This window comes from Medicago sativa, chromosome 5 (genome assembly GCF_051527215.1).
Source record: "Medicago sativa cultivar Bolivia chromosome 5, Bolivia_mono, whole genome shotgun sequence".
Taxonomy (NCBI): domain Eukaryota; kingdom Viridiplantae; phylum Streptophyta; class Magnoliopsida; order Fabales; family Fabaceae; genus Medicago; species Medicago sativa.
In genome coordinates, this window is record NC_140753.1 from 59,961,439 (window position 1) to 59,974,248 (window position 12,810).

The 12,810-nt window shown below is 36.7% G+C and overlaps 1 protein-coding gene across 1 annotated transcript; it reads right to left on the reverse strand.

Annotated features, from left to right (window-relative positions):
- Window positions 1-2,573: 2,573 nt before the first annotated feature.
- LOC146923624 (PKS-NRPS hybrid synthetase cheA-like) lies at window positions 2,574-4,160 on the reverse strand. Its single transcript, XM_085711746.1, has one exon. The coding sequence runs from the start codon at window positions 4,158-4,160 to the stop codon at window positions 2,574-2,576; it is 1,587 nt and encodes a 528-aa protein (XP_085567872.1).
- Between the last annotated feature and the right edge of the window lie 8,650 nt (window positions 4,161-12,810).

Here is a 12,810-nt window from a genome sequence, read left to right on the forward strand (position 1 = left end):
AATCATACTCATGTGGACTACGACTCCTAGTCCTCCTCCGGGGAACTGGCATCTCCAAAAAAATGTTATACTCCGACTGGATGTCTTGCAACACACAGGTAAAGACATGAGATGAAAACACATCAGGATGCCCCATTGCACTATTCACTCTGGCTCTGATGTTCGAAATAACCTGGAGTGGGTGAAGCTGTCTGGTCCACTGTTGCTCACCAATAACCTCCTCTTAAGAAGGGACATGAGTTGTGTATTCAGCAACAGGCGCATGGTCGCTCATCATAGGATGAGATACACGGTAGAACCATGTGATGTACCCCTCCTCATACTTCCACGACTTCCTCGCTCTTGTTTGCCGACCCCTCTGCGCCTGGTCAAGGACATGGACCATAAAATCCTGAAAGGCCACATCCATATCCCCTGGCTCAAGAGCCCTAATCGTCGTAGGAGATCTAGGAATGGTCTGGATATAGCCGTACTGCTTAAGAACCCGCTCCAGCAAGTGAAAGCACGCCCTATCTTTGCCGACCATGATCAAAATGGAGTATCAACAGATGTCGTGATGTCTCGTCGATCCTCCAAAGTACATCAGCGTTCACCATCAGATCAATGATGCCTCAGTAATGTGAAGGATCAGAATGGCCCCTGGGGGGGTTTCCATATGGCGGCAAGCAGGCCAGCACGATCGTAGTCCTTAACAAGCTTCCTCGGAAAGAATAAAAAATATATATTACCTCAAGTAGAGTCATGTAACCGCCAACGGCGCCAACCATAGGGTCCATATCAAGAGAAAGTTAGGTGTAGAGAAAAGCAAGTGTCATCCCACCCAGGAACACTCGCACACCATGTCCAAGTCCTGCAGCGCCGTTAGCCATTTTAGATGAACGTTTTTGCTGTTCTTGTTGGCGAAAATGGTGAGGCCAACCATGAGCAACAAAAACGCTTTAATGCACATGGTCCTACCTCATAAGTAAAATAATAATTCAACAATAAGTCAATTAACTTCAAGGTGTTGCGTCATCATTAATCCAGAACATGTAAAGGTTATACAATTTCATAAACAGCCGCAGCGAAAATACATCTCAAAACAACATAAAGTCATAATCTCAAAATCTCAGATACATCAACATAACGAACTCAATGGTTCCTCAAACATAAATAAAATATCCCAACATCCTAATCAGAGCACGGTTAGTTAAGAATCCAAAGCAAAAGCTATAAAAAAGACGAGAAGGCGTTAAGCCGTCCTTGGATACTCCCATCAGTTAGGCGTCCTCAACCTGCACGTCTACACCACGAGGATGTAGGCAACCAAAAAGCCACTAGAGGGTAAGATATACGTTCAACATAAAGAAGATATGAACGCATGCATAGTATTAGGATCACAAAGCATATATTCATCTTAGTTAATATCATATCCACATGTACGCTCATCATCATGTGATTCGTTTTTTATGTTTAATGGAATATTTGATTTTTGAACCAAAGAGAGAATTAGATGAGACTTACAGATTGAATTTGGGATTTAAGATTTAATACGAGAACATTGATTTTCCGTTAAGGGACCAAGTGACGATTTTCTACTTTCACTTTAGTCCTTATGACACCTCATACTCACTGTCAGCATAAAATCTTTGCCACATCATCAGTTAACATAATTATTTAGCATTTCATAAAAAATAAACATAATTATTTAACATCGAAGACTAAAGTGCACATTCAGGCACTACTTTGTATTTAATCCTAAGTCACGGATCTTTATGACAGCGAGATGTAGAGTTAGAGACTAAAATGATTATTTACTCTTGAATTTATTTGAAACACTTCACGATTAACACCTAAAAGTCTTACCATCCCTTTTAAAAAAAGTCTTAAACTATATTAAAAAAATAAGTGATGTAACATTTTTTTTTAATGCATATGATTCACGGATTCATTAATTTAAAATTATAAACCTATTATTCTAGTCAAACCACTTCGAGTTTAAATGGGTTGGCTTAGATTGAACCTAAACTTGAAGAAAATTGCTTTTTTGACATAGAATACTTCCAATTGACACATGGAAATGACCATATTGCCCCTGGCGGTTGTTAACTACCGCTGGGAAACACGCCGGCTGTTAACAGCCGCTGGTACCCAACGGTTGTTAACTACCGCTCACATCAGTTACAGAACCAGTGCAGTCTGTAACTGGTTTTGCCCAGGAAATGTGTCCTGTTTTACCTGTAATTTCAAACGGCAATTCTGGAGGAAATCAAACCGAAACAACAACATCCAGCAATCATAAACATCAACATTTCATAGTTTATCAATTATTCGGTTACATTACACCAAACCGATAATGCGTTAACGTTTAACAATTGTTTGAAATTCATCAAATTTTCCACATTATGCAAAACATTACACGTAATGTACATTAATTACTAATAAATGCGAAACTCAAATATATTGATATACATATAAATAGTTGAAGGTTAGTTATATTATATCACCCAAAAAATTGGTCATTACATTATATATCCAAAAAAATACGTCGGCGTGTATCAACCAAAAAACGGATTAACACCGACCAAAAAGTGTCACATTTCATCTAATAAAAGCAAATCATCTAAATGTTCTAGAACATCTTCAAATTCGGTGTGTGCTTTAACCGGAGTGTCATCAAACATAATTGGATTGTCTTCATTTGTTGGCTCTTTTGGTGGAACCGGTCTCTCTTTGACCTCAATGTCCATGAGTGTTTGGAAACGATCGTGCTGATCCAAGAATTCATCCTCCCATGTTGCCGCCTCTTCGCTCCTGTGATTTCTCCACTCCGGGGATGTTGGAGGTAGTGGGCAACCATCTTTTAATGAAAGAAGGACAAAATGATTTGGGATTAGACCAAGGCAAATCATGTTGCTTTTCGGGTTAACCGGAGGCCATCCTCTAAGTGGGAAAAAAGTCTCGGAGATGTAGTCTTTCCATGTAGTCATCTCTAACACCGACCTATTGTAACATGATGCAACGATGTGTCCCATATCTGGAAATGTCAACAATGTGGTCTCCGGAAACGCTAACAACCGCAAAACCTCTTTGATTTCTAGTTTCATTTGGAACAGAACTCTTTGGAGACGTTCTTGGATACCATGCCACTCCTCCGCGACCGAAAACAAATCTTCATTACTTTGTTCTTCACCCATGTACAACTTATGCCAATGCGGGCGTATCTCATCCAATCGAATGGGCATGTTGTGACGGATTTTCATAGCAATGAAGCATGCACAAGGTAGGCCATACGACGTCCTTTGAACACAACCACAAGTTTTCTTCTCAATGCACAAGGTTCTCCTAGCACACTCATCTTCCACAAAAATAAAATTCATGGCTTGTCTAGACACGTGACCACCCAACCCGGAGTACAAAGTGACATCTTTGTATCGATGTTCCAAGACCGTAACGCTCCTACCAAACGATGATTGTATCTCCTCAAATTGGTTTGCCAACATCTCATCAATTTTATGCCAACAAGTACCCAAATCACCCTTGGAGGTGGACAAATATTCCTTCACCACACCATCAGCTCCTTCAACTCTATTCGTGGTCCTACACCCAAGATGTAACACAAGGTCCGTCCATGCCCTCACTAGTTTGTCCTTAAAAGGGTTCAATATGGTTTCTTGAACATAGTTAAGAAACTTTGGATGATCCTTACAAGCATCTTGGAATTCCACTAGATTAGCCGCATATAACTCTTGAGTAGGAGATTCAACCAATTTTTCCCATGCATCAAATATGGTATCAACCAACTTACTATGCTTCTCCTCGTCGACAATCTTCTTTTGGCCATCCACCACAACAACGTTTTGTTTAACTTTGCAATCTGTGATGATTCTTGATCTAACATTTTTGCCAACATGGAAATAACAAAGTATTGCACTACTACCGGGGAGAACATTATTTACGGCATTCATCATACCCGTGTCCCTGTCGATCACTACCACCTTAGGCATATCACTATTTGGTCCAAGAAGTTTAAGCAACATTTGCAAAGCCCAAGTAAAGTTATGATCCTTCTCGGACGTCATAAATGCAAAACCAACCGAATATGTCAAATAGGTTGAGGTGACTCCAACTATTTCAAACAATGGCATCCTATACAAGTTGGTTTTGTACGTGGAATCCATTATCAAAACAGTAGGAAAAGTGTTAAACAACTTTACCGAAGTTGGATGAGTCCAAAATATGTCTTGAACAGTTTGACTTTCCTTTTTTTCTCTTACGTAATAAACATATCCATTCTCTTCCAACTTTGTAATTAGATATTGCATCTCCGTCAAGTCACCCCTTTTTGCCTTTTTGAATTTATGACGTTCATTGTAGACTTGCTTGATATTTGTCATGGACTCTTTCCTTTTATTCCTCAAGTTTGTCAAAATATTTTTTGGTTTCACCGAAGAATCGGTCAAGTCATGTACAATCTTCTTGTCGTCCTCCGTTAATCTTCTGGCAAGAAGTGGCCTGCTACATACGGAACCATCTCATGGTTGTGAACGCCATTAAGAATGGCCAATTTCCAAGCATTGTCTTCCCTAACGACATATCCACGCACCTTGAACAAACACCCACACTTTCTTGATCCAATTGTTTCATTCTTCACTTTTGTCTTCGGTACTTTGTGCTCGCCGCTCCGTTCACAAACCAACTCCAACATAGCATTTCTTCCTTCACAAGATCTCCTAATGATAACCGTAAATCCAGCCCTATTTGCTTGTCGACGGACCCAACCGAGCAATTCGTTTTTATCTTTCCATGTGTCTTGGGTTGAAAAGAAATGAGCCGTCGGACCTTAGCGGGAGCTTCAACCTTAATGGAATCGACATTATCTATAAATAAACAACAAAAAAGTTGCTTATTTGACAAGGAATAAGAAATTTGCTTTTTCTCAACATTATCTATCTAATATCAAAACTAATTAATAAACAACATATAATTACTAAACTAATTAATAAACATCTATCTAATATCATATATTAACATAAACAAACAAAAAAAACAAAAGAAAAAAAAAATGGGAAAAAAAATTTGGGCAGTAGCTACTGCCACTTAGAAAATTTTCAATTTTCTAAGTCCCCAACGGCAGTTAACAGCCGCTCACTCCCAGCAGTAGTTAACTGCCGCTACAACGCGTGTCAGAACAAAAAAACCAGAAAAATCAATCAAATGCAATGGATTTTAACGTTGTAATACATGTTCTTTGATGCATTTTGTGTGTAGAAACGTCTTAGCAATCGATCAGCAATGATTTGGAGACATGATTTTGACACAAAAATTGGAAATGGGGTTTTTTTTTTTGGGTATGGTATAGGAATGGAATGGAATGAGAAAGGTGATGAGTGAATAGGTGAGGTAGGGGTTTCTGGTTTTGGTGGGAAAGACACCAGCAGTAGTTAACAACCGCTGGGTCCCAGCGACAGTTAACAGCCGGCGTATCATCCAGCGGTAGTTAACTACCGCCAGGGGCTTTAAAGTCATTTCCATGTGTCAATTGGAAGTATTCCTTGTCAAAAAAGCAACTTTCAAACTTGAATGAGTATGGCTAAAATACAGGATGGACTGGAAATGGGTTGAACGGGTCATCAGAACATGTTTGATTTTCCCTTCAAATACTTTTCCCCCTATTTTCCTTTTTCCTTTTACCTCTTTTGTTTTAATTATTTTACCCCTGAATTGTCATACATTTAATTTTAACAAGTGAATGAACTCAACCGGCTAATAAGTTCTGCTTAAAACGAATCGTCAAAGGGAACCCAAATTTACGTTTTGATTGATCAATTCTTAACCAATTTTACTTAACAGTTAACACCGAACTTTAAATTATGAGAATATCCTTCTCATCAGAGAGATAACACCAAAGAAAACAAAAATTATCACTATACCTTATTATTCAATTTCACTATTCATATTTAAACATATCCATAGTTTATATATAAGACGTCGTAGACTCATAAATCCATCGAAAATAGACCAAGACTAACATTAGCTACCATAACAAAAGATGTTCTATAATGTACTCTAAAAAAAGATGTTCTATAATACCTATACCAGTAGACTATGAAATTTCATAAGATCGTCCTTAAAAAAAAAAAAAAAACAAAAAATTATTGTACGATTTCAGCTGAAAAGTAAATATGTTTCCTTAATTACTGAAAATTATCCAAAGTAAAAGAAATCATTATAAAGCTCAAGAAGGCAAGACAAAACAAAACAAAACAAAAAGAACAAAAGTCAAATCCTAAAAAAGAAATGCAAAAATCAAAGACTATTCTTAGATGTAGTAATCGGCGATGGTCATCTAGTCCGCCATGACACGAAAAATGAGGTCAATAGTTGATTTGTCTTGTATGCTGTAACTGGCAAGGGTCCGACGGTAATGTAGTGGTATACCGGAAAAGTACAGTTCTTGATCGTGCACCGGCATCTTTTCAATGTAACGAATCTTCTTTTGAACGCTGAGTATCGTGTCTGAACTATTAACCATTAAGGGGAACGTCACCATTCCATGCCTCATGTTTATGAATATTTGCATCTGCACCGCAATCGCCAACACATTATTATTATTATTATTATTATTATTATTATTATTATTATTATTATTATTATTATTATTATTATTATTATTATTATTATTATTATTATTATTATTATTATTATTATTATTATTATTATTATTATTATTATTATTATTATCAATGATATAAGAAATTCATACCGTACACATATAAAAGAAATTCATGCATGCAATATAAGAAATTTATACCATACAAAAAATATTGATAATACAAGAAATTCTCACACACATAACATATCATATAAAATAAATTTAGCGACACTCAGAGGAACGGAGTTGCTATTCATCTTACTACTCTTGTCACCGCCGTGTGCAGTTGCCTTCACCGTGTCACCTTTGCAGAGAAGAGAGTATTGAATGTTAGGTTTATCCCATCCGAAGAAAATTAATTCATTTTTTTTTTTTTGTTTTGTTACAATGATAAAGGAAGAAACAACAAAACAAACTTACTTCCTATGGAAGAAACAACAAAACAAACTTACTTCCTTTGTTTGTGGAAAATAATTGTATTTTTTGTTAAGTGTAAAATAATTGTATCATGAAATTTTGATTTTTATTAAAAGTATAAAATATAAATGTTTTTTTCTTTCAAATTATAACAAATCATGTAATAAATTTTTTTATAACAAATCAAACTAATCATGATTATCTATCTCAACGACACCAACAATATAACAAAAAAATGTAATCTAAATTCTTATTTTTTTAATAACACCAACAACAATTTTTATTATAAAAAAGTTGTTTAAGAGTATAATTGAGATAATAAAAAGTAAGTATAGATACACTCATTTAGTTTGTTACACTTTTTAAATAATGAAGGAAAAAAATTAGACATCTATATACTCATATCATGTTTGTTACATTTTTATTTTAATATTTTCCTCATATGTCTGAATGTTATTTTTCTGGATTTTTCAATGGTTCTATTGGCCTTATTATTATTATCATACACATGATGCAATTGTTCGATACTCTGAACCTTTTCAAGCAAACCTTTATTAATTACTAACCTTTGCTAACCCAATTTGAACCTTCATGCAATTATTATTTGTTGTTTTGGTGATGAAACATGTCACAAGTTTTTGAACCCATACTGATATATGTATTTAATTTCTTTTCATTTTTGACAAAATCTATTTAATTTCTTTGGACTTAGATAAAATCATAAGTGTTGGTAGAACTTGGTTATAAAAAATAAAAGAAAAATTATAGACTAAACCATAAAAAATTAGTCTATACTTAAAAAGAGAAAAACAAGAGCCATGAAATAAATAATTTGGTCTCTTCAAAAATGAATAGGTAGTTCTACTAATAATCCGGTTTGTTTTGGCAAAGAAATTTAAGGTTATTAGTACTTCATTGTTTAGGGATCCATAGCTTGCAAGTAAGTAGAAATCTTTTGCTGGCCTACTTTCCAAAGTATATCACACATTAACCTAATTCATGTTATAACTTTGAAAACCTCTAAAGTGTGCATGATAATGCTTGAATTTAAATAGCTATTTAAAATTGCTTTAAGATCATAGCAAAATGCAGTAATATGTCAACTAGAGCGGGAAAATGTCATAACCATCGTTACTTGCAACGAGATTAAGTGAGAAAGAGAATTGTGAGTTGTGATATTTTTTTTTTAAAAATGAGAATTTTAGATGTAAACTCCATTTCCATCAATACAAGCAATGGAGTTGTGAGTTCTGCCTCAACCTATTATGAATCAACCCATGGAAGAATTTGAAATTTCCACGTCCTCCTTTAGCCACAAAAATCTTGCCTTCTACCACAAGAATGTTATTGTTAGTATTTTTTTTCTTTTTGTCAAGGACTTGTGCCATGGCGGGGCTTACTTTGATCACAATATTATGCATCCCTTTAGAGGTATACCTACTATGTGTGATTCATTCATTTTAAACTTCCATTTTTTCAATTAACACAACACTAATTCTATCCAATGTGAGATTTGATGTTTATTTAGTCTTCTAATCTTCCAATTTCCACACTTGTTCAAGTAGATGAAGATTGACAAGTTTTTGTTTAATTGTTTTCTGTTGGTATTTTTTGGGTTACATTTTTCTAATAGGTGTGGAGATACTTACATTTATAAGAAGAACACTTAAGTTTCCTGGCATGTACAAATCAACATTTAGATATATTTTTAATTCCTATAAATATTTTAAATTTTGCTTTTAGTCCCTACAAAATAAAATCGCATTTTTTAGACCTTGTAAAATTTTTCATCATAATTTATAGTCTTTGTACAATTTTCCATCAGCATTCTTTAGTCTCTATAAAATTTTCCGTAAGTTTTTTTGCATTGGTCCACAAAAATCTTAATAAAAAATGTTTTAGGAACTAAAAAGTATATTTTATTTTGTAGGGACTAAAAACAAAATTCAAAGTATTTATAAGGACCAAAAACATATTTATTCCATTAATTATAATATCATAAATTTGAATATCTATATTATTTAAGGAGTCTTACCGGTTAAGATATTATCCCAATTAAAGGGCTTTTTTTTTTTTTTTAGAGAACAATTAAAGGTATTTTTGTAATTTACCATTATAGGCAATACACCCATATCACCAGAAATATCATGAAATCAATATCTGGTAGAGTTTTGTAAAAAAAAAAATAAAAAAAAAAAGAAAGTAAAATTGCAAAAAGTCTATATCTCAGTACTTAAGTTTTATATTTCGGTACTTGAACACAAATGTAAGGCAAACCCCTCGATGCATGATTATAGATTACAATACCAAAGCTTAGTTGATAGGGATAATATATAAAATTCTGCTCTCCCTCCAGCACAAAACACTCGCTCCCTGCAGTGTTGCCAAAAATGCCCTTGCGTTAGTTAACTAACGCAAGTGTAAAACTATTCGTTAGTTAACTAACGCTGCGTTACTTAAAGAACGCACGTGTAAAACACTGCGTGAGTTAACTCACGCAACCATTAGCACATGCATGAGTAACTCACGCTCAGTCTGTGCAGACAACCAGAAGAGGCAGAAACCTCTATTTTCCCTGATTTTTCAATTCTAGCTTATTTCATACATTCATTCAAGCATACATTTTTCATCGTTGATTCAAGCATTCATTCAATGAAGCAATAAATCATAATTATATTACGAAAAATAACGGAATAACATAACGAATAATGTCATAAAAAACGCAAAAAAGCGCAAGTGTAATAGGATTACAACCAAATCCAACAAAATGTCATAAAAAAAAGGCTACACAAGTCATACTGGTCCATCCTGTGGACTCCTACTCCTCCTCCGCGGAGCCGGCGTCTGCTCCATCATGCTCCACTCGGACTGGACGCTCTGCATGATGCGAAGAACCTCTGGATTACCAAACACATCATGATGCCTCATTGCAATGTCCACTCTGCCTCTGATGTTGCTGATGATCTGGTATGAGTCGGGAGGATGTCTGGCCCACTGCTGCTCAACAATAACCTCCTCGTAAGGAGGGACAAGACGAGGAGGGGCATCCGATGCGTAGTCAGGAATGGCCGCAGGGGGGTTCACAATAGGATGTGATACTTTAACGAACCATCTCATGTACCCCTTAATATGTGCCCACGGCTGGAAATCCGAAACCGGATGACCCCTTTGCTGATGGCTAAGGACATGTAGAGCAAACTCCGTGAAGGCATGGGCCACATCATCTGCCGCAAGAAGCTCAATGTCTGTAGGAGGCCTTGGAATAGTCTGCATATACCTGTACTGCCTAAGAACCCGCTTTGGCAAGTGATGGACCATCCTGTCGCTGCCGGCCATGATCCATTCGGAGTACCAGCATATATACTGAAAGGGCGTGATGTGTCGTCGTCTCTCGTACGACCTCCAAGTGACATGAGAATGGTCCATCGAATCAATGGCAGCTCGGTAGTGTCCCGAATCAGAAAAGCCCCTGGGAGGTTTCCATTGACTAACAAGCGGGGAAACAGTAGGGTCGTAGTCCTCATCAACAATCCTCGGAATGATGTTCGTGAAGTGCGCCAAAATCCATCTCTGCAAGCACAAAGAAACAAATTTATATCAGCACAAGTATTATACAAACAACTATACAGGTACGATCCAATAAGTAAAACAGAAGAAAAACAAATATTACCACAAGCAAGGTCATGTAACCACCACAGGAGGCCACAGATGAGTCAGAGGTAAGAGATAGCTGCTCATATAGGAAAGTAAGTCTCATCCCACCCCATGACCAGCTATCCAACTCATCCATATCTTGAAGCGTAAGCAGCCAAATCAGATTAATGTTTTTGCTGTTCTTGCCGGAAAAAATGGTCCAGCCAAGAAAGAGCAACAAAAACACCTTAATGCAGGCCAGCCTAACTCGAGCTCGCTCATCTTGCTCCTCCTGTGTGTCAATCTCAATTAGTTGATTACACCTATTCAAAAGCTCCTCGTAGCACCTCTTCAGTACACCAAAACTGACGTGAGGCGCACCTTGTTTTGTCAGCTCCTTAGCGGCAGCCTCCGCTGTAAAAAGTAGGTCCTCCTGCATCATCTCTAGCCTCTCCTCACGGGTTAACTCTATATCAGGAAGGAGCCTCCCATTGATGGGGATGCCTAGGAGACACGCCACATCATCTAGTGTGATGGTCATCTTCCCAACAGGTAGATGGAAGCTGCTGGTCTCCTCATGTTATCTCTCTGTCATCGCACAAATGAATCCGTGAGAGATTTTCTCTTACCCACTAGTTAGGAGGGGAGTAAGACCCGACATATTCACTTCTGACCAAAACCACTCATTTTATGGGCAAACCTGAGGGATCATCAGGTTCTTAAGGCTCGACTTCTTCCCGTGCGAGATACCTTTCACTCTATGTTTTTTTTTCGAAACTTAAATACAAAAACAAAAAACAACAAACAACACCGTTAAATAAATTTTAAGTAAAATAAACATTAAATATATTCTAACATAAATTTTAATTCTAACATTAAATAAGTAAAATAATAATTAGAATAAGTTGTATAAATAGTAAAAGAAGTAAAATAAACATTAAAATATACTTACATCGGCATCGATCCATATCCTGCATGCCACATGTCCACCAAAGTGAGGTAAAAGCCTGAGGTCAGAAGGTCCCCTGCATAGCCGTCCGATCCGGCCTCATACACCACCCTCGGCACCCCGTGAAAACGACCCCCAGCATCATGTTGCTCAGGCTGCTCAATATCATCATGCTATTGAGGCTCCTCAATAACAGGCTGCTCCTGCTCAATATCAGGCTGCTCATGATGATCCTGATACTGATGCTATTGATAAGCATCAAACTAATACTGGTGAGGCTGAGGCTTCTGAAAATGATACGCCTGATCATGCGCCTGCTGATACACCTTATAATGTTGCTGATACTGCATCTGGTCCTCCGTCTGGGATAGAACCGTCTGGGATGATGATCCCCCCACAGCATCAACTCTAGCAAGTCTCGTGCCCCCACCTCTCCCTCGACCAGCCATAGGAGGGTTTAGTGCTTGCTTCTCCCTCAGTGCACTACTAGTAGGGACAAGCCTCCCTGCCCTCAATCTGTCACTCCTATCCTGAGGCTGCTCAGGCGGTCTGTGGGACGTATTCCTCCGAGACATATCTGCATAACATTTCCAACAATTGAACAACAACAACACTTATAATCAACAACAACAATTCAATCCGTAAACTACCACATTGTCCTTAAACTAACTACAATCAACATTAACAAACATATTTCTAACTAATTTCATCATTAACAATCCAAAAAACAAAAAAACATTGAGACATTTTACCAACCACATAGAGTAGAATTTTCAAACAACTAAGAAATCTAACAATTTCTAAACCATAAACTACCACATTTCACTCTAAACAACATCTAAAATACAATTCCTAACTTAATTCATCTTTAACAATCATCAAAACTAACATGCAAGCCAAATTTCTAAAAACCTAAAAATATCTAATTTCTTCAAATAAGCAACACTTACTTGTTCAATTGCGTAATTTGATGATGATTTGCTTGAGTTGGGTGAAATTCGCACTTGGAAGGGAAAAAAATCGTATTTGAGAAGTTTCAAAATATGGGAGTTTTGATTTTGTTTTGCTGTATAAACACTTAAGTCACGCTGTGTGACTTAACTAACGCGGCGTGACTTAAGTAGCACAACATCATAACGTGCGTTAGTTAAGTCACGCTGCGTGACTTAACTAACGC